The sequence below is a fragment of the Podarcis filfolensis genome (assembly GCF_964270895.1).
Source record: "Podarcis filfolensis genome assembly, chromosome: 13".
In the NCBI taxonomy this organism is placed as follows: Eukaryota; Metazoa; Chordata; class Lepidosauria; order Squamata; family Lacertidae; genus Podarcis; species Podarcis filfolensis.
The window spans coordinates 49,911,809-49,937,640 of record NC_139615.1 but is presented as its reverse complement, the minus strand read 5'-3'; the positions used below and the strand labels follow the sequence as shown (position 1 = coordinate 49,937,640).

The 25,832-nt window shown below is 41.9% G+C and overlaps 2 protein-coding genes across 10 annotated transcripts in view; one reads left to right on the top strand and one right to left on the bottom strand.

Annotated features, from left to right (window-relative positions):
* Positions 1–22,927, top strand: part of INVS (inversin) — a gene marked incomplete at its 5' end in the record, with an annotated part of 67,427 nt that extends 44,500 nt beyond the window's left edge. For 2 of the 3 annotated variants that reach the window (XM_083582509.1, XM_083582508.1), the window contains 9 exons: positions 3,973–4,128; positions 5,195–5,424; positions 6,551–6,657; positions 9,332–9,544; positions 14,385–14,701; positions 16,268–17,042; positions 19,969–20,204; positions 20,852–20,935; positions 22,633–22,927. In XM_083582509.1, the coding sequence (XP_083438635.1) occupies positions 3,973–4,128; positions 5,195–5,424; positions 6,551–6,657; positions 9,332–9,544; positions 14,385–14,701; positions 16,268–17,042; positions 19,969–20,204; positions 20,852–20,935; positions 22,633–22,766 (2,252 nt within the window). In that variant the 3' untranslated portion in view covers positions 22,767–22,927. The remainder of the gene's footprint in view (positions 1–3,972; positions 4,129–5,194; positions 5,425–6,550; positions 6,658–9,331; positions 9,545–14,384; positions 14,702–16,267; positions 17,043–19,968; positions 20,205–20,851; positions 20,936–22,632) is intronic. The other variant, XM_083582510.1, reaches the window with a different exon arrangement.
* A 95-nt stretch (positions 22,928–23,022) lies between these two features.
* The window catches only part of TEX10 (testis expressed 10), a 35,060-nt gene continuing 32,250 nt past the window's right edge, over positions 23,023–25,832 (bottom strand). For all 7 annotated transcript variants that reach the window (XR_014540996.1, XM_083582634.1, XM_083582636.1 and 4 more), the window contains one exon: positions 23,023–24,121. Coding sequence is in view for 6 of the 7 variants with exons in the window: in XM_083582634.1 (XP_083438760.1) it covers positions 24,008–24,121 (114 nt within the window). In the remaining variant the exon portion in view is untranslated. The remainder of the gene's footprint in view (positions 24,122–25,832) is intronic.

Below are 25,832 nucleotides of genomic sequence, written 5' to 3'. Positions count from 1 at the left end.
AAGGCAATTGTATCTGCATACTTTATTGAACAGATAATTTCCTATGCTTATGTATTTAGTTATTCTTGAAAGTCAATAAAAAATTTTTTTTAAAGCTGCTGGACAGTTGCTCAATGGCACAATATTGGTAGCAAAGTGAGCCACCTTTGCTGCCATCACTGTCACATGGTAGATTCAATTATGTTCTCTTTTCTGTGTTTGGTCGGTCTTGGTGTGAGCTTGCACTCCATCTGTCATCCAACTGCTTCGTAGTTCAAAGTTCCACAGAAAACCACTGAACTTTGGACTTCACACCACTGGAGAGGGTGCCCTGGAGCTGTCATGGCTCTTTCCGTCTCACCATTCTATTGAGACCATAGCTTCAACAGGAGCACCAGCAATGTCAGATTCCACAAGTCTTCCACCAGAGCATAACAACTAGTCCTCTACCTCTGCAAGGCGAACAGTCACTTCCTGTCCACGTTTGACCAGAAAGTAATCTGATAACTCCCCCTGCAACTGGAAAACAACTAGCCCACTCTAAAAACACAGCAAGGGTATGCCTCATGATGTATTGAGACAGACCAATGGCTGTCATGGCTTCATGAAATCCTGAGCTGGCCCTACTAAGGCAACCACAGAATAAATATTGAAGTTCCCCAGAACTACAATCTGGGGGCACTCCAACACCACATCTGTGATCACCTTTACAAGGTCACACAGTGCAGAAGGATGGACGTTACACCAGCAGAATCACTGTTCTGTCTCTGTCTCTCTCTTTCCTTTTAGCAGTAACAACTTTTCAAAGCTGGTACCTAAGCAAATTGGCTTTCTGGCAAGGAAGATGGAACTCCTGTGGATGATGGCAGCTCTACTGCCACTGTTCTCTTGACCCTCCAACCTGTCTTTGTACCTGAGCCGATACAGAGAGCCAGTGTGGTGTAATGGTTAAGAGCAGTGGACTTGTAATCTGGTGAACCGGGTTCGCGTCCCCGCTCCTCCACATGCAGCTGCTGGGTGACCTTGGGCCAGTCACACTTCTCTGAAGTCTCTCAGCCCCACTCACCTCACAGAGTGTTTGTTGTGGGGGAGGAAGGGAAAGGAGAATGTGAGCCGCTTTGAGACTCCTTAGGGTAGTGATAAAGCGGGATATCAAATCCAAACTCTTCTTCTTCTTCTTCTTCTTCTTCTACAGCTAGGTTAACCCAGGTCAGCCCAGTGTGTCCATGCCTTAGTAATGCATTCCAGATAAGTCGCCTCATTCACAGTTGCCATGATTGTGATTAGGCCATTTCCATGGGTGTCAGTCCATGAGGTAGGTAGGTGGACTATATCACCATCTGATGTATGAAGGCAGGAAATGCAAATAGTGCCTTCATCCAGGATAGATCTCTTAGTCTTTGCTTCACATGCTATTTTCTCTTATGGTGCATCTTGCATTTCCTGTGAACGCAAGGGATTGACCCTTTTTCTCCTTGTAGATTCAAGAATGAAGGCAGCTAAATACTGGAAACTTCCTAGAGCCCTCACTAAATTGGGATGACATGAAAGAAAATGACAAGTGTCACTAGTGGAGAAACTTGCCCACCAGAGCAGACTTTTCATACATTTATCAAATCAATATTTATTCACAAATATTTGGTTGCTGTTGTTTAATCATTTAGTCGTGTCCGACTCTTCGTGACCTCATGGACCAGAGCACGCCAGGCACTCCTGTCTTCCACTGCCTCCCGCACTTTGGTCAAACTCATGCTGGTAGCTTTGAGAACACTGTCCAACCATCTCGTCCTCTGTCATCCCCTTCTCCTTGTGCCCTCAATCTTTCCCAACATCAGGGTCTTTTCCAGGGAGTCTTCAGCTTCAGGATCTGTCCTTCCAGTGAGCACTCAGGGCTGATTTCCTTAAGAATGGATAGGCTTGATCTTCTTGCAGTCCATGGGACTCTCAAGAGTCTCCTCCAGCACCATAATTCAAAAGCAGCAATTCTTCGGCGATCAGCCTTCTTTATGGCCCAGCTCTCACTTCCATACATCACTACAGTGGTACCTCGGGTTACATACGCTTCAGGTTACATTCGCTTCAGGTTACAGACTCCGCTAACCCAGAAATAGTACCTCGGGTTAAGAACTTTGCTTCAGGATGAGAACAGAAATCGTGCTCCAGCAGCGCAGCAGCAGCGGGAGGCCCCATTAGCTAAAATGGTGCTTCAGGTTAAGAACAGTTTCAGGTTAAGAACGGACCTCCGGAACGAATTAAGTACTTAACCTGAGGTACCACTGTACTGGGAAAACCATAGCTTTAACTATACGGACCTTTGTCAGCAAGGTAATGTCTCTGCTTTTTAAGATGCTGTCTAGGTTTGTCATCGCCTTTCTCCCAAGGAGCAGGCGTCTTTTAATTTCGTGACTGCTGTCACCATCTGCAGTGATCATGGAACCCAAAAGTAAAATCTCTCACTGCCTCCATTTCTTCCCCTTCTATTTGCCAGGAGGTAATGGGACCAGTGGCCATGATCTTAGTTTTTTTGATGTTGAGCTTCAGACCATATTTTGCGCTCTCCTCTTTATATTATTAATTAATATAATAATTAATATTAATATTTGGTACTCATCAATTATTTTTCTCAATCAACAGTTGGCTATACAAGGACCACCTTGTATGCACAGCAAGCTCTAGAATGTTTGCTTTTAAATATTTTACATGTATGTGCTGAAGTACACCAATGGAAGGTCCCACATTGTTGGTAATCATTAACTTTTGACCTGTTGGTACTTGATTTATGCTCCCCTCTCCCAAAAATGATGATGATCTGTCTGTAAAAGAAATAAAAACCATTTAACAAGTGCAGAACCCTCCACTTGCTGACACTTATTTTCACTTAGCTATTCTTCTCAAATGCTTTCCTCCTCAGCCAAGCTCTCTTACTGGAATGGACCTCAACTAAAATAAAAGTGTTTGGGTAGTGGCAAGCCGCAGGTGCAGCAGTTCTGCACTCCTACCCAACCCTTGCTGTTAAAATTAGACACTCTCTCTCTCTCTCTCTCTCTCTCTCTCGGGGAAGTTTTACTGTTTAACCACACAGAATTTCCATAATCATGTCTCATTTGGCCATTTTAAATTTGGAAGAATTTAAAGTATATAATATCCAGCTAAAGTATATAATATCCAGCTGCACATGTTTCCAAAAGGATCTGTGATACGGATGCTAAGAAATTAGTTGAACCCAGATCTACCATTGCATTTGAGTCCATTCAATTCAAGTTTTAATAGAATTGCAAGACATTTGTTATTGTCTAGCAAAATGATACCAAGGGAAAAGAATGTCGATTAGTATCGTAGGAGCAGCACAGGGGCAGCTTTATAACTTTGCCGTCACTATATACAATGGAGAGGGATCTAAGTGTTGGTGGAACAAAGGTTTCATTGTGACCAGCTGGCCAAAGAATCTCTTCAGTCACTGTGACTCCCTTCAAGAAAAATGAGCTTACTAGGAAATACTGAACAGAGGCTTGGAAGCAAGTTGCCTGCGTCAGAATGAATGATGGAGGGGGAGAAACCAGGCCTTGCTGACATAGCTGCTCCTTTATTTAAATGTATTGTTGCAAACATCTCATGCATCAACCAGTTGAGTAGTTTACTGCCTTGTGCTCCACAAGTGTAGTGCTGAAAAACAGGATCTGGAATGTACAGTAGGGTCAGACCATGCAGCCAAGTTCCTGCAGCAGGTGGCATTTTTGCCAGACTTCTTTTTTCTAAACAGCCAGTAACCTGATTAGATTCTTTTCACCAATGTAGCTTAAACTGTTTCATCAGCTAGTGCAATTTATTTAGTGATAGTATTAAGAACGCATAAGCTGTATGGATAGGTTAGAAAATAGGTGGAAGATGAGTGTAAATCCCCCTTCTTGCCATAGTGTTTAAGTTTTGTTACATTCACAATTCTAATTGCTCTCCTCTAATTTTTACATGCCCTGTTTTTTGTCCATCTTTCAGCATTACATGCTGCTGCCCTTTCTGGCCATGTCAGCACCGTGCAATTGCTGCTAAAACACGATGCCCAGGTAGATGCTGCTGATGTCATGAAGCACACTCCCCTATTCCGTGCCTGTGAGATGGGACATAAAGAAGTGATACAGACTCTCATTAAAGGTCAGCTGTGACACATTTATAGACTTGTTCATAGAAACACTGCTGTCTTCAGTTTTTGAAATGAAATAAACAGTAATGACAGACAAGAAGAAAGTGAATCCCCAGTTGGCACAGGAAGAGAGTTGAAAGAAGGTATTTATCATGCATCTACATTGAAAGATCAGGGCAGAAAATTATATCTTCCACCAAAATACTTCCTAAAGCTACGTTTGAGGTAAATTTGGATTATGCTGATCCTTTAGATTGATAACATTAGCTTAATGTGGAAGAAGTTGCCTCTGAGTTTTTCATTGGCTGTTTGAACAGTATTTATATGTCATGTTTTAAAACTAACTGAGAGGGACAGTTTGTCATTGAGCCTAAACTTCACATTTGACCCAAAGCTAGTTTTGGAATTTGTTTCTGAAAAACTCCCTCTCTCCATTAACTCCCATAAATAATATTGGAATTGGCTTCCAGCCAGGGATTTTTGGTTAGGCAATCTTTAATTCTAAAACTTTTCCTGGTCTTTGTCTAATGGGGCAGAAATATGCAAATCTTCTGTCATTGTGTAAGGTGTAGTGTTGCCTTTTTGGAGCCTACAGGCAAAGCTCTGTATACTAAAAGAAATTGACAGTCATATACAATCAAAATTCTTCACCAAGAAAAACTGAATTTTATATAAATCAAGGAAATATGGATAGTTTAGCTTATTTTGTAGTTGTTACTATTTACCTAGTTTATATTGATTTTTCTAATCATGGAGAAGAAGAGGAGCTATGAAGCCTCAGCCTCTGGAAATCTCATTCATCTACTCGGCTGGCTCTGAAATTTCAGCAGGTATTGCCCATATACTTTCAAGAATAGCTTCCAAGCCCATGTAGGCTAGAAGCATGTCTGTGTTTTCACTGGTAAGACCAGTGTTTTCAGGAAGCTGAATTCTGTGGCTAGTTCTGCCTTTTGTGTTGCTGTGGAATTGTGGCACTCCTTTTAGATTGTTTCTTGTGTTTTGTACAGTTTTATAAGCTGCTGCTAGAATCGGGCGTCATACAGCGTTGGATAATCAAAATATCTATTATTGTTGCAGGAGGAGCAAGAGTTGATTTGGTTGACCAAGATGGCCACTCTCCCTTGCACTGGGCAGCTCTGGGAGGAAACCCTGATGTTTGCCAGATATTGATAGAAAATAAAATAAATCCAAATGTACAGGATTATGCAGGTAGAACCCCATTGCAGTGTGCTGCCTACGGAGGCTACATTAATTGCATGGTGGTGCTGTTGGAGAATAATGCAGATCCAAATATTCAAGATAATGAGGTACATGTCTCCTTTTTTGTGCCTGTGTAATATGAGATCAAAATGGTGCCATTGAATCTTACTTTTTCTCACCACTGTTAGAGATAACTTGTCTTTGCGTTGTTACCAAAATGTGAATATGACCAAAGATGGTGTCCCCTTGGGGGATCCCTGTCCCCATCTCATACTGTAACATCGCATGATGGACTTGCCACGTGAACTGAGGCAACCCCCTCGGGAATTTTCCTAGTCAGCACCACCAGTGACTTGGGATGAGAATGATAAGGATGCCTCACATTACGTGCAAATGGTAGTGGAAAACGCAAATGGAATGAGTGCCATACAGTGACCAGGGGCAGTTTCATTTAATTGTGCCAGTAATTTCCCCTAGTTGCTGCAGCCACAGTATAGGCAGGGCTGGCCCACCCATGAGGCAGGCTGAGGCAGCCATCTCAGGCAGCAGAAGCCCAAGAGGCAACAACCCCCCCCACCACCACCATTGGCCCCCTACCCACCCCACTGGCAGAGAAGTGGCAGCAGTGGTGATTTCTGGTGAGATCATGTGCACTCCATGAAATCTTATGAGATCTCACCTGAACCTGCCATCATTGCACTGCCTTTAATAATAAGTAGGAGAAGGACTTGTGGGTTTTTAAAAAACAATTTAGACGAGTTAAGAATTATATTCAGTTTTTAATTAGTTACATAGTTTAATTTTAAAGACGGCATCTGATGAAGAGCATCTGAGCTCAGCACACCAGGATCTGATGGTTTCTGCTAGAAGATCATTGATACCCTCTTGCACATAATTCAGTTTGCAGTTAATATAATCCTTTGAAATTAGCACCAGCAGTTCTCATTGTCTGTTGGGAGAGAGATCAGGAAAATGTTTTCTTTTAATCCTCCCCAGCTTCTCAGCAGCTTTTGATACCCTCAACCATCGTATTCTTCTGGAGTGGTTGTCCAGTTGTCCATTTTGTGATACGCCTCAGGTGGCTGGCCCTGGTTTTATATATATTCAAAATAGTATGATTTGAATGTTCGCTATAGTGCTGACATACCAACAGATCATTTTTATATTTGCACTGAAGTTTCAGAATGTAAAGCAATTATTTTACATACTTTTCATCTGCCCTACTGATTATAGGGAAGGACAGCATTACATTGGTTGTGCAACAATGGTTACCTTGATGCTATTAAGTTGTTGCTGGGATTTGGTGCTTTTCCTAACCATATGGAGAACAACGAAGAAAGGTATTGAATAATTTGTCTACTATCTTTATGTTCCATCTTCTTGTTTGTTGAATGCAAGGTGGTATAGCATTGCAGATTAGGAATCCACTGGTTTGAATTTTGTCCCTCATGATTTTTTAAAAAAATGTTTCTTCTTCCATTGGAGAAGAGAATTCCATTGGAGAATGAATGGGAGATAAAATGGAGGGAGGTACCTGGATAGGAGTGAGGCTCAACTTTTCTCCAATTTGGGGGTCTATTGGGGAACCAGAATTGTCTTGGGTCCTTCAGATCCTTGCTGTTTCCCTGATAAGGGGTGGGTTTTTAGGTGAGAACTATATTTGCACAAATGATGTAAAGCATCCCAATATGACGATTAACAGCCTGATTCTTAGATTTTAAAGTCACATTATGCAAGTTGAGATTCCGTGAGTAACCTTTCATATGCAAAATACTCTCCTGGAAGCAATGTGATGAATGATAAAAAGAGGGCTAAGCAGACCTGTACTGTGATAAAATTAATTGACCACATTTTAGATTGGAACTTTAAAAACTATTGATTGAACTAGTTAGCTGTAATATTTAAAAACAGATATAAATGTTTATAGATGTTGTTTTTCAGAAGAGGCCATTCCAAGACTCATCTTGGATCTTGACATTCAAATCTCTGTGCTCTCTTCTTTGTCTTATAATTTCTATTGACATTTCAGTTTGAGACACTCTAATCTGACTATCAGCCAATCACCATGTGGCAAGTCCAATTTGGTTGGCTTTGTCTCTTTTCTTCTGTATTTTCCTGTATTGTGTCCTCCCTGGTTACCATCAGGAAGAACTTTAATTTGACCATCTTGTGCACTGACACTAACGGTTCAAATTGATGTATCATGTATGGATTGGTTTTGTCTGTAGCAGGTAACTTTAAGCTTGTAGACCTTTGCCTTGCATGACTGTTGTGCATCCTGTTTGTATAAATGTGTGGAATGGGTACTGGCTATTGTCAAGACAAGTGGACTTGTGCAAAATGTGTGCAGGAAACAGCTTTTATTGAGTAAGCTTTAAAATAAATGTAAATGTATATAAATATTACATATATATTCAGCCCAGCAGGAAAATACTATGGAGTGCTTTTGTTGAAGACCCCAGTCATAACACACACACACACACCCCACATTCCATAGCCAATGATTCCTCATTGGGGAGTTGGTTTGTTTTCTAATTGTACAATTTAACAGTCAAATAACACAAGTCCTTATCCCAAACTACTGTTTATACAGAAGGCGATAAACAGTTCAAGTTAACCAGAATGTTTTATAATGTGAGGGAAGTCCTCTATTTTCATTTTTCTCCCTGTACGTGATAAAGCTGTTCCATTCAGTTCTAAAGGAGTCTTGTGCTTTCAGACCTTGAGTCAATTTTATGTTATTATTTTATTTTTCCACATGTACTATTTGCCGTCCTTTATTGTACCAATTTGTCATAGAAGATTCCTGAATTGCACAGGGTTGGACTAGATGATTCTTGGTCCCTTCCAACTGTACAATTCTGTTAATCTAATTTCTTCCAGTATCTTGTTATTATAAGCTTGGCTGCTAGTAGAAGAGAATTCATTAAAGGTTTAAACTGTAATTTAATGCTGTCTCCATGAAAAGGATTGAGGAAAGCCAGCTGGATATTTAGATACATTTTGTCCAGTAAGTGCTTTTAATTGGACCAATACTTCCTCCCGGAACTGAGCCACTTTTCCATGTGTCCACTACATATGTTGATTAGAACCTAACGTTTCACACCCTCTCCAACATTTTAGTGATGAGGAGGGGCTAATATGGGCTACCCATACCAGTGTGAGATGCCATTTTTGCATTATTTCAAGTACTGCCCCTCTCATCAAGGCCAGGACTGATTTCACAGAAAATTTCCTCCACATTGACGTCCACATCTCTTCATTGATAGTCATCTGTCCATCACCTTCCCACATCCACCTTAAACCATCTAATATAGAAACACTAAGCTACTTTTCAGGGCTTACGTGACCCATGCTTTCTCAACCACAATACTTCTCCTGCAATTCAAATGGTGGATTTTATTTGCATTTGTAAAGCAATTGTATTTTAATGTTTACATACTTGAGGAAAAAACACAAGATTTTTTTTCAAGAAAAGGAGCCTGCTACGACCTTTTGCTTTTTGGTGGACACGCTACTTGCACATTACATTAAAATCCTGGATTTCTTAAGTGTTTTCTCTTGGCAATATTCTCATCTCCATAAGAAAAGCAATAATAAGTTCAAAATTAGCCATGAAATCCTGTCAAAATGAGCCAGTCTTTCTCCTTTATCTGAATCCAGAGAAATCGCTAGAGAGACATGCACCAAAACAGACCCCAAAACAGCTTCCCTACCAATCAGGAAGTACCGTATTTTTCGCTCTATAAGACAACAAGAGAAAACAAGGAAATTGCAACACCAGTTGCCCTCCTTCCTTGTTTTGTCAGCGAATCATTTCCCCTGCTCTTCACCTCAGAAGTGCAAGCAACATCAGATCAGCATAGTTAATCATATAATACTACAATATTCCGAATCCAACAAAGCAGAGGCGCTGATGTACTGTTTGAGAAATTGTTTTTTGTTTCCTTTTGTTAATTACAATATTTCCTTGTCCTGTGGTTCAAGTATGCACTAATGTTTTATTACTTTTAGGTACACGCCTCTTGATTATGCCTTGCTGGGAGCTCATCATGAAGTAATTCAGTTCATGTTGGAGCACAGTGCGCTATCCATAGCTGCCATACAGGACATTGCAGCTGTAAAAATCCAGGCCGTCTATAAAGGATACAAAGTTAGGAAAGCTTTCCAAGATAGGAAAAATCTTTTAATGAAGCACGAACAGCTGAGGAAGGATGCCGCTGCCAAGTAAGTGGTGCACATGTGCAAAAAAACCCCAACAAATAACCTCTTTAAAATGAAGTAATCCCTGAAAATCTGCTCTTTCTGCTGTTGCTTTTTCCTGTAGGTTTTCTCCCTTTGGCCCCTGATTCATTACTTTAAAACAGGGGTCAGCAAACTTTTTCAGCAGGGGTCCGGTCCCCCGTCCCTCAGGCCTTGTGGGGGGCCAGACTGTATTTTGGGGGGGAAAAATGAACGAATTCCTATGCCCCACAAATAACCCAGAGATGCATTTTAAATAAAAGGGCACATTCTACTCATGTAAAAACATGCTGATTCCTGGACCGTCCGTGGGCCAGATTTAGAAGGCGATTGGGCCGGATCCAGCCCCCAGGCCTTAGTTTCCCTACCCATGCTTTAAAAGGATAGGGATAAGGAAGAGACAACAAGAAGCAAGTTAAAAGCTACAGCAGCAAATAATGAGATGGTTTAAAAGGAATGCCTCTGTAGAATTAGTGGAATAGAACACTAGGAGTGCCAGAAAGCTTTAGGAATGGGGAGTAAAATAATATTAACAAACTAATAAATAACATCAACTCCACCTGTAGATATGAACTTTTGAAATAACTGCACCTATGTATGTTAACTTACACATTTTATTAATTTTAATAATAAGTATTTTTACTCATTATTTTCCTTCACTCTGACTTTAGGTTGTTTTGTTATCTGTAATATTGGATTGTGGACATTAGGCATATTCCCACATTTTCTTTTGCCACGAGGTGACTTTTGAACCAGTGGAGATCCACACAAATAGATCCATCTTTATGTTTTGGCTTCCCTAGCACCAATGTACAGTGGTGCCTCCCAAGAAGAAATTAATTCGTTCTGCAAGTTTTTTCTTCTTGCGAGTTTTTCGTCTTGCGAAGCACGGTTTCCCATAGTAATGCATTGAAAATCAATTAATGCGTTCCTATGGAGACCGCTTGCCAGGCTGGCGGTGCAGAGAAGGGCTTTTCTCCCCACCGCAAGCCTTCAGGACAGGTACGGGAACAGAGGGGAAGGCGCGCAGCTCTTCTCCTCTGTTCCCGGGGCTTGCGGTGGGAGGAGGGTTTTTCCTCCCCACCGCCAACATTCAGAACAGCATTCTGAATGTTGGCGGTGGGAAGGAAAACCCTCCTCCCACCGCAAGTCTTCAGGACAGCCTTCCGAAGGCTGGCGGCGGGAGGAGGTCTCTCCGCCCCACCGCCAGCCTTCGGAGCAGCCTTCCAAAGGCTGCCGGTGGGGCGGAGAGACCTCCTCCCGCCGCCAGCCTTCGGAGCAGCCTTCCGAAGGCTGGCAGTGGGGCGGAGAGACCTCCTCCCGCCGCCAGCCTTCGGAGCAGCCTTCCAAAGGCTGTCGGCGGGAGGTCGTCTCTCCGCCCCACCGCCAGCCTTCGGAGGAGGTCCGAGGACAGTGGGGAAGACGCGCTGCGCTTCCCCACTGTCCTGGAGATTTCCCTATGGGCTTTCATCTTGCGAAGGAAGCCCATAGGGAAATTCGTTTTGCGAAGCGCCTCCAAAACGGAAAACCCTTTCGTCTAGCGGGTTTTTCGTCTAGCGGGTTTTTCGTCTTGCGAGGCGTTCGTCTTGCGGGGAACCACTGTACTAGGCAAGGACAGCAACAATAAAGGAACGTTTGCTGGGAATAATGCATCTGAATTCAGTGAAGCTGTTGAGTTAGAATTCTTTAGCAGATTTTGATACTGTTGTAATGTGACTCACTAGTCACTAGGAGTGACCCAGTACAGAAACTATTTTTTCCACTTTGGATATTTACAGTAGCCTTCCATGAGTTTCAGGGTTCAGGTCTGAAGCAGAGAGGCGGTTCTCCACACAATTTAGAACTTTGCAGAGTCAGGCTTCTCACTCATCCAGTGCTCCTTCAGGGGTACAGGAGGCTCTCCAGACCTTTGCCCTGAATCCTATATTCTGAAGGCAATATTCTCCCGCTCATCCTTCCATAGTTACACATGAGCAAACAGAATGCCCAAATAGGCCTATAATCTTGTTCCAGTTTAGCAGCAGGGGCCTCTAGCCCTGGGAATGCGTCATGCCCAGTCTGTTTGGGTATATTATTTAATGATGACCTGCACAGTAATGTGACGTACCTACTACAGTAGTACCTCGGGTTACATACGCTTCAGGTTGCATATGCTTCAGGTTACAGACTCCGCTAACCCAGAAATAGTACCTCGGGTTAAGAACTTTGCTTCAGGATGAGAAGAGAAATCGTGCTCCGGCGGTGCAGCAGCAGCAGGCGGCCCCATTAGCTAAAGTGGTGCTTCAGGTTAAGAACAGTTTCAGGTTAAGAATGGTCCTCCAGAACGAATTAAGTACTTAAGCCGAGGTACCACTGTACAGCTATTTATTGCATCGAGCCTACTTGATCATTCCCCCGCACAAACCAGGCGATGATTGCTTGGTTGTGTGTACATATGTACATGAGGGTGGGGGTATGGAGAGAGAGAGAGAGAGAGAGAGAGAGAGAGAGAGAGAGAGAGAATGAATATCACAAACACACCTCGACTGAGGCTACTGTTTTCCTATTTCATGCTTCTGTTAAGAGGCTCTAGCTCACAAAAGCTTGTAGCAAAATACTAATTATTTGTGGGCTTTAAGAAGCCACGTGACTCTTCGTTGTGTTGAATTGCTGTGTTAGCCAGCCTGCCAGATGGACTCTGGAGTGACAAGGCTAAGGCTTCTACTGCCGCTGAATGTACCTTGCTTGTCTTGTTTCCTTTATGGAATGATGAGGGGAGCCCTCGTCTGTGTGCCTCTTTGAAAGAGAAGGAAATAATTGTGCTGTGAATAGCAAGGCCTAATTTATCAGATCAAAATGGCAGACACATCTATACTGGGTACGAGACAGACACCCATATGCTTTCTGTTTGGTGATACTATTATTTGAGAATGAGCCACTTCTGTCAGTGCCAAAGGCTGACTGCTGAAGTGCCTCAGCTTGCCCAGAGTACAGTCTGTGGCTCCGTCAGCAGCTCTTCATGCACCCAGATTCAATCAGCTGCTTGATAAGATAGCAATGACAGATAAAATTCAGGCTTTTCCTTGACACCTTGTACTGACTTCACCTCTTGCTGTTACTTGTGAATCACAACAACCGATAAAGGCATGCCACATAACTAGCCTGTCATTTATCAGCAGTCTACAACCCAGGTTGCAGCATTAAAAGTTTAAAATATCAGGGCTACATGTCCATTTTATAGTCTAGCTGCAGGTAGTTTTTTTGGTCATGGTGCATAATTTATTTATTTAATGAAATTAAAATATTTATATGTGAGCATCTTGATGTAGGGTGAAATACAAAAAAACAATAGCATCAAATATACAATATAGTAAAAACTGGAATACAATCAAGTCATCAAAATTTACTTAAGAACTGCAAATTATGTACATTTTGCCTGAAGCGGGGGGGGGGGGGGACACGTGTTCCAGAATGTGAGTGCTACCAGAGAAAAGGCCCTTTTCCTGGTTATTACCACCCCACAAACTGTCCCCACAGAAAGATAATGACTCCATCCACAATAGGCAAAGTGCCTAATTCCCAGACACAGGAACCACCCACCCACAAGATTCACCTTCTGTTTCCTGGCTCCGATCCAGCCCACCAGTAGAATACTGGTCCAGAACCTGCATTAACACACCTGACTCAGATGATGCAGAGAACAAGGGGAATACAGGTGATGCTGCCCTCCCAAGTTTCCTCACGACTGTCTCGTATAGTAGAAGTTAAATAGCACTGAGAACAAGATGGCACCTCGTGGCACCCGAAAGCACAGTCACCCAATGTTACAAAATCTCTGAAGCTGATGGTGAGAACCAAAGGGGGCTCATCTTTTCCATCCAGCTTCCTGCAGCAGTATTGAACTGAGAACAGAGGAGCAATCCTGCACCTTCTCTCTCCTTTTCCAGGCTTCTTTTTAAAAAGGAAACATCTCTTTGTTTTCCCGCATTGCTCCTGGCCTTTCATAATTTTCTTACCGGTTAGGGGGGCAAGTCGGGACAGGGAAGGTAAGACGTGTAAGGCCCTTTAGTTTTTTCCTTGTAATTCAATAGTGTGTTATAATTTTCATGCTAAACTACTTTACGCTTGGATTACTGCAATGCGCTCTACGTGGGGCTACCTTTGAAGGTGACTCGGAAACTACAACTAATCCAGAATGCGGCAGCTAGACTGGTGACTGGGGGCGGCCGCCGAGACCATATAACACCGGTCTTGAAAGACCTACATTGGCTCCCAGTATGTTTCCGAGCACAATTCAAAGTGTTGGTGCTGACCTTTAAAGCCCTAAACGGCCTCGGTCCAGTATACCTGAAGGAGCGTCTCCACCCCCATCATTCTGCCCGGACGCTGAGGTCCAGCTCTGAGGGCCTTCTGGCGGTTCCCTCATTGCGAGAAGCAAAGCTACAGGGAACCAGGCAGAGGGCCTTCTCGGTAGTGGCGCCCGCCCTGTGGAACGCCCTTCCAGCAGATGTCAAAGTGATAAACAACTACCTGACATTCAGAAGACATCTTAAGGCAGCCCTGTTCAGGGAAGTTTTTAACGTGTGATATTTTACTGTATTTTTGGTTTCTATGGAAGCCGCCCAGAGTGGCTGGGGAGGCCCAGCCAGATGGGCGGGGTATAAATAATAAATTATTATTATTATTATTATTATTATTACAGGGTTGTTCATCCACTAGAGGAAAAGTGCGGTACAAGAGGGATTCTTGTTTGTTCGTTGTAAATTCTCATGTTTCCAGGAGTGCCTTTCATTTTAATACTGTGCTTCAGACAGTTTTAATGAGCAGTATAAACTATTGCTTATAGGAAACGTGAGGAGGAAAACAGAAGAAAAGCCACAGAGCTGCAGAAAGAGATGCGGAACTCCAGGTCCAGCAAGGGCCAGGTTCAGCAGCAGTTCACTTCTGAGACAGAGAAGAGTCCCTTGAGACTTCAGGCGGCGCAAGCCTGCACCCAGCAAGGGGACGATGCCCTTGGTAAAAGGCCTCCCTCTGGCAGCCTGTGTCAAACCCAAACAGGGAAAGTCAAGAGAAACTCAGCCACAGTCTTGCCAACCAAAGTGACTAGCAAGAACAAATATCACTCCGAAGAGCTGTTTGGCGAAGATCAAAAAAAGGAAATGGGTTTGTAATCTCAGTGTTGTTGTTGTCATCATTATTTATTAAATTTATATATTTGATTTGTTTCATTATATTTCTATGCTGCTTTTCATTCAAATCAATCCCAAAGCGGCTTACAAGCAATAAATAACAATAGCATGATAGAACGTAATAGAACATCACACGTACAGCATAAATCATATAGAATAATTAACAAATCATCATATACTGCCCTTCTTCTGAAGATTATAGGGTGGTTTACAGTATAAAAACACAAAATCCATAATATAACACCACCAACAAACAACACATGCCCCAGACACATTAAGAAGGCCATAGATAATCAGCCAAAGGGGGAAGAGGAATGTTTTTGCCTGGTGCCTAAAGATATGCACGGAAGGTGCCTGCTGAGCCTCCCTGGGGAGAGCTGTCCACAAGTGGGGAGCCACCACAAAAAGGCCCGTTCCCATGTTGCCATCCTCTGGGCCTCCCATTGATAAGGGCTGGTTGCCATTGAGTAAGGGATGGGCAGTCTAAGAGCAGCTCAGTCACTGTCTGGCCAATGAGTTTTTGAGGCTCAGGATTAGGGTAGACTCATGGGTGTAGCCCGGATTTGTTAGGGGACGCAGGCTTTGTGTTGGGGGGGGGGGAGAGAACATCAGTTAAGTATTTTTATTGATTTACTTGATTTAGGGGGGACTGCTGACCCCAGCCCCCCTTGGCTATGCCCATGGGCAGAGTCAACTGCTTTATAGGACCAGCTGAAAAATGATTGGGCTGTTGTGTCACCTGACCAGTGCAATGCCATCCCCTGGTCTTTTGCAGCGCTTGTGTTGCAGCACAGCAGAGAGCAGGCCAACAGCTCCCCACTCCAACAAGGTGCCTGGCAAGAGCTCAGGGTGTCATGGGTGGCTAGTCTCCAGTTTCAAGACTTCCATTTCATTGCTTTGCTACCTTAATATCAAAAGGGTGAAATTCACTCCTGGCATCTCCAGAAGAATGGATTTCCTTTTCATAATTTTGTGAGCTTCCCTTGCCAAGGATGTTCCTTTATTGGGGGTGATACAAGCCAGGGGGTGATTTTTGACCTGGAAACTTTGTATGTATATGCTCAATAACTGCCATAACAATTATATAATTGTTTAATTAATTATATAATTAATGAAACTATAATTACATTTCATAATTTTATAGAAAAAAGAGAATATGTGATTGCATGGATAAGTTCTGTATTGAATAGTTTTGATAATGCACTTCGTTCCATGAACTATTAGATCTGCAGGTAACATTATCAATGAGCATGAATTAAATTCTTAGCAGAAAGCTGTACATAAAACAGTTTTAACCTTTCGAATGCTTTGTTCTCTAACTTCCATGGTCTTTTTATTTTAGTTAGTTATGAAACATTTAAACAATGTTTTAATTGTAAAACTGGGTCCCCTACCTTGACTTCCAAAAATGATTCCCCTTGAATACAATTAAGCTTTTACATTTATCCTAACTGTATTGTGTCTCAGTATTCGTCAATCTGACTAACTGCTTTTAGGAAATTAGAATTATTTAAATTATTATTTATCTTTGTCTCCCAAGAAGTATCCAGGGAAAACAGCAAATGCAAGACTGTCTGCGCCCCTTCCCGTTCCAGTAGAGAAAATGATGGGCATCAAGTTGTATCTGCTAGCTCAAGCAAGAATGGTAAAAAGCACAAGGAGCCTACTGTGAGAGCAAATGCCACCTTCACACATGCCAGGAAAAGGCACGACTCTAGTGCTAAAGCTGCCTCTTCTGGGGAAAGATCAGAAAATCCAAATCAGTCATTAAACAACAGTATAGATCATTGTGAAGAAACAGGAGTTTGGGTTCAGAATAGTAAATGCACTGATGGAAGCACAAGGAATTCAAGACACTCTGAGATGGCCCTTAAAGGCACCCCACAGCAGCAGAAGGCAAAAAGCAAAGATGATGAGAAATGGTCCCGAGCTGGGTTCAGCAGACCTGGGAGTGCCAAAGTGAGAGGCGTGAATATCAGAAAGGACCTTTCAAGTGCTGCTGTTGCACAAACCAGTAAGGTGGCAAATAACAAAGTCTGTCCTTTGCTGGTCAATGATGCAAGGACTGCAAAGCTAACACCCAGCAGACGGGCACTGGACAATGGCCATGAAGACAGTGCAAAACCCAGCAGGCAAGCTCTAACGGCACCCAGGAATTCAGAACATCAGTTGCACTTTCTTCATTGCAAGAGCCCACCTACCGAACCTGTCCCCTCAGAGGTCTTGAAGCAAGTAATTGAGAAGGAAAGGGCAAGAAAGGAGCTCTTCCAGAAGAAGAACTGTGCTGCTGAAATAATTCAACGGGCTTGGAGAAGGTACTCATTTATTTTGCTTTATTACAAATATTTTTGACCCTTCATCAGTATAGATACAGAGAGGGATGCAGAACACAAAATGAAGGCAACAACCAAAACGTAAAATAAAGAGTACACACTAAAATACACCATCAAACAAAGAAAGCAGAAAAAGCAACAGAGAATGTTGAACAATATCCAGCTTACAAAACTCAAAATGAGGGGACACTTGGCTATTTCTTCTTGTTTAGCTGATTTCATTTTAATTACCACTTCTCATTTCATCAAGTCCTATACAGTTGTGGCTATACTTGAAGTTCTGGCATTCTTTGATCAACATGAAGCCAAGCTTGCAGTTGATGTATCAAAGGCAGTGGACGGAGGCCTATTCAGTAGAAAAACAAGCCGCCATGCTGGATGCATTAGTCCGTCTCTTTTCATCCTCTAGCCACTTCATGTATTAAAAGGACTTGTCAGTGAAGGATGCATGACTCAAATATCCTCTTTCCATGTTTTCAGATATCATATGAAAGGGGAACGTGCATCTAATATGTTTTTGAGACAGGACTTGCCCTTGCAAGAAGCCATGCTGGCTTTTGCTTCAGCAAGACTTGGTCTTCTATATGCTTGGTTATTTTATGTTTAACAATACTTTCCACCAGTTTTGCCAGAACAGATGTTGAGCTATATGGCCTATAATTTCCAGGATCCACCTCTTTGATATATTGACTACTTTCTAGCCCTCAGGTATGGAGGAACTAATCTGGGGATTAGTTACATATTTTTGTTAGAATGTCAGCAATTTCATATTTGAGTTCTTAAAGAACTTTCAGGTGGATGCTGTCCAGCTCCATTGATTTGTCAGTTTTAATTTTGTCTGTTATGCCTAAAACTTCCCTCATCACAATCGTCTGCCTAAGTTCTTAAGACTTGCCTCCTGCAAGTTAGTTCAGGCACTGGGATCTGTCCAATATCTTCTGTTGTCTCTCTGTTGCTGGTTGGCTGCAGCCATTTTAGAAGAAGCCAGGGCAGGAGTAGAGAGATAAACGTTCCCATGGGGAATAAATGGAAATTGCTAGCTTGTTACGCAAACGCTTGCCTAACAAATGATTTCCTGGGAGTGCGTTGTGCTCAGAACGAGGGATCTGTCTGTATGCTCATGAACTGGGGGTGACAGACCAAGAGCAAGACCTTGGGGACACAGTAGGTAGCGCAGTGAAGATGTAGACCCATGAAAAAGGCAAATTCCATGCTTTCCGTTAGGAAAGCATCTGAAACTAAATCTGTTATCATACAATTTGGTGGTGCAACTGCATTTGGAATACTGTGTACAGTTCTGGTCATCTCGCCTAAAAATAATAATTGTAGAGTTGGAAAAGGTTCAGTAGAGGGAAACCAAAATGATCCAAGGGGATGGAGCGACTCCCCTATGAAGAAAAGTTGCAGCGTTTGGGAATTGTTCGTTTAGAGAAAAGGTAAAAGCAGGCCTTTGCAGGGTAGCCAAGTACAGTCATACCTCGTGTTGCGTTAGGTTCATGTGGCGTCTTTTCGGCTTGCAAACACGGCAAACCACGTTTGTATACTTCCAGGTTTCGCCACGCATGTGTGCGCAGAAGCGTTCTGCGCGCTTCACACATGAGCAGAAGCGGCGCTGTAGTTATGGACTTTTCGGGGTGCAAACGGCACCCCGGAACAGACTGAGTCCGTAACTAGAGGTACCACTGCACACTTGCCTTGGGCCTCGGAGGACTAAGCTGGCCCGGGGGGGGGGGGCAGAGGCCAGCAGTTTGAGGCAGCAATACTTCCAAAGACCAGCTGCTGGAAGCCACAGGAGAGGAGAGGGCATGGGGGTTGAATTCTCCCTATGGAGATCTGTTAGGCCACTGTGAGAATAGTCTCATGTCCTTAAGGTGACATTGTGGCATGCTGGCTAACCTAGAAGCAGCTAAGTTCATTCCTTGCAATCCAAACACGGGCCTATCAATAGATGAAACACACAGTTAATGTCTAAGTTCATGGTTTTTTCCTTCAAACTTCCTAGTCCCTGTTCTTTGCTGCCCTTGGTAATAATTTAATTGTAGCAAAGCAGATATAAAATGCATGCAAAGCGAACACCAGGTCACAGAAAACAGGTATCAACATTATTTTACCACATCCCATCATAAATACAAAATTAATGGGTGCTATAGATCCAGATCTTCACAAATCTCTGTGTTGTCCAGTCCTTATTATTCGTCTTTGCCTTTCCTCTGAGCTCAACAACTACCAAAATAAACTGAACTTCATGAGCAATGTTTCCATGCAGGAGATTTAGCTCTTTTCATTCCAATCCACAACGCAAGCAGGGGTTGCCAGTTAGCTACAGTAGACATGTTGTGGTATAACAACTGAGTAAGGTGGCATGTATTTCTATTACTACACATAATTTGCAGAGATTTATGAGCATCAACAAAATCGAAATAATACTATTTTAATAAAAATAATGCAAATCATGTTTTGGCACTTTTAAAGACTAACAGGCTTCCTATGACACAAATGTGGTTCAAAACCTGAATCACCCAATAGATTGTAGATCAAAGGTCTGGGAGAAGAGCACAGCATGGACACCCCCCAAAAAAGACCCTCAGGAGGTGGGACCTGCTAGGCTGTTAGTCTGGTTGAGTTTTCCCCCTTTCTGGATTGGCGGTTCTTCGTAATTAAGACAAAACATAAATACGTGCCTGGCAAGCTTAAAGTTTGATGTTAGGTATATCAAATTAATGGATCTTAGTATTTAACTCAGACCTTCTTTTGCTGAAGAAACCTCTTTATCCCACAAAAGTGATCCAATTAAGGGGGAATTTTGTTTTCCCAGTTAATAATGAAGTGAAGAGGTTTATGGGAAACTTTAGGGTTGATATGAGGACACTTAAAAATGAGCATTCCTCTCTTTCTTTTCTTCTTCCAGCTACCAGTTAAGGCGACAGTTTCTTCAGCTTTTTAGTGTCAAGCGGCTGTGCAAGGACAATGAAGACAAGTGGCAACAAGAAACAGCTGCCTTTTGCATTGAGGTTGCTTGGAGCAAGCAGCTGAACCAAACCCCTTTGAAATCAATTTCCTCCAGCAAAAACCTTAAGTCCACGAACAAAAGCAACTCAGGTTTAAACTCTACACAGAAGCCATCCACCTTGAAGCAGATATACGGTAGGAAAGCATTTTCTTGGGTACTTATTTTGAGGAGTTAAGGATTGCATTTGTTTGTGTCATATTCTCCAATTAAAAATGTTGGAACATAATGCAACTCCAGCACCATCAGAAATGGATATATTTGTCCTGCAGATGTACACTATCTGAATATATTTGAAACAGAGCTGGGAATCCACTGCCCACAGACTTCCCACAGCTCACAGGAACCTCCTGCTCTTCACCCTGGCCATTTCCTGAGAAGTAATTAGGCTTAAAAAAAAAAAAAAAACAAAGCCTCCATTGGTGCCAGTGGAAGCTTTTTAAAAACCTAACTGGAGTTCAGGGTGTTGGGAAGGTTTTTTTGAGAAATTAACTCTTCCCTGCCTCACACACTGAGACCCCCAACAACATAAAAACCCAAGCACCATTTAAGCTGTTCTGTCTTCCTGTTCAGGTGGCATTCTCAGAGGGCATTGCAGCGGGTCTTAAAAGTAAGGGTGGCAACAAAAGGTTAAATGAGCATGCTAGCAGTTGTATTTACACTGTTCAGTTTTGTTATGTCCCCCTCTCTAAAGCTGAACAATAACTACAGTAGAACAAAGAGTGAAAAATGTAGAAATACAAGCACAAATGTTCATACTTGATTTGAAAACTTGTTCTTAAAGGGCGCTCTCAAGAGGGAAGAGTGTATCATCCAGTGAGACCTCCTTCTTCGAAATACAAGCTTTCTGAACTACAGATACTATCAGGTACCGCTTGTTGGCCTAAAAATCAAAATTGGTTGATAGCTGGTGTATCCTAAATTAAATGTGATATATTTGGTTTAGAATCAGAATGGGCCAAACGACACCAGAAACAACTTCATTCCTTCGGTTTTATTGATCAGATTCATTCACTAGATTAGGGGGTGGACTTGTACTTTATTTATTTCTTGCCACAAAAGTGTGTAGATTTTGGATTAAACCAACAATCGGGAAACCTTCCTCAACAAAAGTCGGTCAATTGATTATTTGGAATTGGGATGAACATTTCTTAACAATATGCTGTAGATGGCTGCAAATTACAGTGGTATTGTTCCTTCTTATTAAATTGTAGTGTAGGGTATTAATTCATTTTGATGACGCTGAAATGTTGATCTCCCTTCTAGTTTTCACCCTCCCAGTTAACTTGCTGTGACTGGAGGCCTTTGTAATCTCAGAAAGGTTCTTTGTTGTGCCCTCCTGAATATAGCTTGGGGAGTTATCTAGACTTTTCACCTGCCAACTTTCACACAGCCATCTATGCAAGACCTTAAAACTTCCTCAAATGTTAATTCATCTTGTGCCCCCCCCCCGTCTCCCCCGTGAGTTTTCCATACAGTCCAATTGTAGGCCTTGCAATTTCTCGATGCATTTGCTTTTTCATAACTTGGTGATGAATAAGACAGTGATAGGGATTTTGCCCAGTCTGTTCAGAACAGTACTTTCATTCACCAGATGGTGACTCAGGAAACTTTTGCCCTGTCTAAAGTTGACGGTACATTTTCCTTTAAGCATGAGGTTTTTCAAAGAAGTTCAGAACTGTCAGCAACCAGAGCTATATAGGGTGTATCTGACACGTTTCTAGAGCGAATTTGATTCTACTTGATATGTGTCACAGAAGTATCTAAAAGGTAAACCAGCATTGCCTTTAAAAGTAAGGCATCTTGTTGAGAAGTGGAAGAATTCAGTTGGTGTGTTAACTGCCAAAGGCAGGGGATAGGTAACAATAAAAATCCAGCTTAATTTTCTTTTAAACTTCTGCTAAGCTTAATTTGGAACATGCTTTCAAAGCCCAGACCTTGCACACTTAGTGCGAGAATCTTTAAAAGGTAACTCAAGGTTCATAAGAATGTAATAAAAATTTACACATTTTTGACCTATAATAGAATATATTGCAACTTGGCTATACTTAGCTTTAAACATTGAAAAAATATGGTTGTGTTTGTTGCATTTCCAATACCTGTATACAGCACTTCTTACTGGGCAAAGGAGTAGTGACTCCTCAAGTGATAAAAAATTTCAAGGTGCAGTATAACTAATAGTGGTAAACAGTACTATTTTTCTAGAAAAAGGGGTGCTTGAACTCACCATGAATGCCTCCCTTGTTCTCTTATAATGGCAATGGCACCACCTTAGAGGTGCTGGAACTGGGTTTCAGCTGAAAAAAAGCCCTAGTGGTAAATAAATGTTTTAAATAAAACTTTGCAGATGAGTATTATAATGGTAGTGTTTGAACACGATAGGCTAACCTAAAGAGCAAGCAGAAATAAATGTAGGTTCCTCAAGAATGGTTTAATGGTTTTTGGTTGGATGAGGCAGCTTTAAGTAGCTCTGTCTGGTGCTCAATACAAGTTTATTAATGAGAGAACTGTCGAGTATTTTCACTCCTCGTTGGCCAAACATACTAATTTGTAGTTGCTTTGCAGAAAATGGATTGCAGTACCTTTGCCTGGTGGAAAACAAAAGGAAATTTAGACCATTTTCATCCAGTATGAAACCTACAACAACAGTAAAAATGAAGCACACCAGATCAAGGCATGAAAGCAAGACTGACCTATAGCATAAGAGGAGAACCTATCAATTATATATGGACATATTAAAATTACCTTTAATAGTATTTTCATCATTGTATTCACATAAGTGATCATAAGCAGTTCCAGATTCTGAAACTTCCACTCTCGAAAAAACAGTAAAATCCATTAAACTTTACATTATTGAAAACTTTCTGCTTACCAAGTGAACTAGCGACAACTAGAATGCTCCCACTGTCACCATATAAATAAAATGAAAAAAACACACAACCAATTTTCTCAAGGTTTGAGTAGAATTCCTTTTTTTAATCAGTAATATACAAGGCCCAAAAGGTTCACATCAGCCTGGCAGCTGAAGTCAATGATTTGCTCCTTCCTTCCTTCCAAGAGAAGCAGATCTGAACCAACAGTACGCAAGACTCCTTGCTCAAAAGTAGTTACAAGTCAGCAGTTCCACGCTGACAGATGAAGTCATTATCTTTTGTCAAACCACTGCATTCGCCAAAATATCCAACAGGTTTTGCAGCTCTCTGCTAGTTTGGACAACTCTGGCTTGAACTTTGTGAACGATGAAAATGAGCAAGGATGGCAAAATCTCAGGTTAATAATAAAAAGATAGTTAAGACAATCCTCAGTTTTATAAGAAAAATAATATGCAAAAGGATTTTTTTTTACTACATACATTAAGAATAATGTGTTACAAAACTTGCCTGGGGCGGGAGTTGGGAGGCCACCCAATGAAACTGGCATTTCTCCACAATCTCTTCATTCACTCTAGCCAACGTAGTGTTCACTCTCCTCCAGAAGCAGCTTTTAAAATGCGCTATATCCCTTAAGGGGTAGAGCAAGAACCTTCTTGCACAGTTCTCTCCTGGCCTCTGCATTAGCAGCATCCCCGTGAAAGTTCCTCCCTTGCATGCTTATGGGGCAGCTGCTATTTGCACTGGGAAGAAATCCCCCTTTGCAGCAGCTTCAGACAAGGGATTTTCCTCAGGATCACGGCAGGAGGGATCCTTCCAGGCCTGCTGCAATTTCAGAAGTTGTCAGTCTTACCAGCAGACACTTTCCACCTTTGAAACGCAAAGACACGTTTTACATCATGTATACTTTGGCCCTTAGTGATGGCAGCAAGCTGCTTTTGAATTTTTGGTACAAATACAGGAAAAGTAGCTTTTTACATGAAAAAGTCTTTTTAATGAAATGTAACTTCAATTTCCACAGAAAATTGACATTTTGCACTGAGACCCGCAATCAAATGCAGTTGTTCTCTTTAATATACTGTGTCAGCTGCACCAGATCCTGGGGGATGTGTGGCTAAGTATATATTGTAATAGTAATGGAGGTCTGTCAGCCACTGGTCTTGAGCTTCACCACTCTTCAATACCTAGAATCAGAAAATAGAGTTACTGCTTAGAATTTTTCAACATACCCTTGCTTCTGACTTTTTAAAATAAATAAATATAGTTTTATTGATTTCCTATATATAACCATCACAAAGAGAGAAAAGGATACAACAACAAAATCCCCCTTGCCTTCCTCTTGGACAGATCAATCTAGTTAAGTTTGCCAGAGTCCCAATCTGTGATTTCGGTAGTTGCCATTCTTCAGGACTATCAGTAAAGTATTTTATAAAAGGATGCCATATTTCAACAAAATCGTCTACATCTTTTGTATTATTTAATGCATGTAATCTTTGTTAATTTTTCTGATACAGCAACAGCCCATACATTCTGTTTCCAATGAGAGGTAAGGTAAAAGGGTAAAGAACCCCTGGATGGTTAAGTCCAGTCAAAGGTGACTACGGGGTATGGCGCTCATTTCGCTTCAGGTCAAGGGAGCTGGTGTTTGTCCACAGAAAGCTTTCCAGGTCATGTGGCCGGCATGATTAAACCACTTCTGGTGCAGCGGGACACTATGATGAGTGCCAGAGCACATAGAAACACTATTTACCTTCCCGCCGCCACAGTACCTATTTATCTACTTGCACTGGTGTGCTTTCGAACTGCTAGGATGGCAGGAGCTGGGACAGAGCAACGGGAGCTCACTCTGTAGTGGGGATTCGAACTGCCGATCTTCTGATTGGCGAGCCCAAGAGGCTCAGTGGTTTAGACCACAGTATCCCTCCAATGAGAGATACACAGATGTTCCAATCCTTTCCAATACTGTGCCTATAGTAGGCGTGCCACTACTAAAAGTAATTAGTTCTTTATAACAAAGGTCAGATTGCCCTTCTCTAAAAATAGTTAACAATCCCAAACTTGGGGTGCATTCCAAATGGTGACCCATAATAAAGTTTATTCCTGTAAACACCCTCTGCCAGAAGGGCTTTATGTGAAATGTGGTACCTATACTATTGCAGTCTCTCCAGCTCAATGGTGGGATAGTTTTGCGACTGACTTTCAAGCGTCTTCTGAATACATTTTTTAAGCCAAAAAGCCTGTGCAGCCACTTAACATTTCTTGCTCAGCCAGTCATTCTAATGGTTATTTTGAATAGTTTTTATGGTGTTTTATTGTACTTGTATACATTATTGTAAACTACCCTGAAATTCTGTATTAGTTCTGTACAAGTTGGCAGTATATATTTTTATAAATATCACAATTTCATTGGTTTAGATGCTTTTCATGAACTAGTGTTTGTTATGGAGAAAACAGCATCGCCATATTTATTTTCTCAAACACAACTTGGAACTCCCATCTCTGAAAATATAAACACTGGGTACAACTTTTCAGGCTTCTCTCATGAAGTAGGCAGGTCAGGGAAGAGAAAGGATTACAGTTATGTAAGAATGTAAGCAGAGTCGGGCTAGATCAGGCCTTTGGCCCTTCTGGTCCAGCATCCTGTTTCACAGCGGCCAACCAGATGCGTCTGGGAAACCAGCAGGCAAAATAGGAGCACAAGAGCAACACTTGCCCCTTCTTCCATGGTTTCCAGCAACACAGTAAATTGGAATTAGATAAATTAGGCTCTTTCCTGGTATGCTGTGAAGAATCATTTAGGCTAATCAGCAGCTGCATTTAGTAAATTAAAAGAAAATGCTTTTATAAAGCAACAATGTTTCCAAATTGTATCATTGTACTTGGACACTTCCCTAA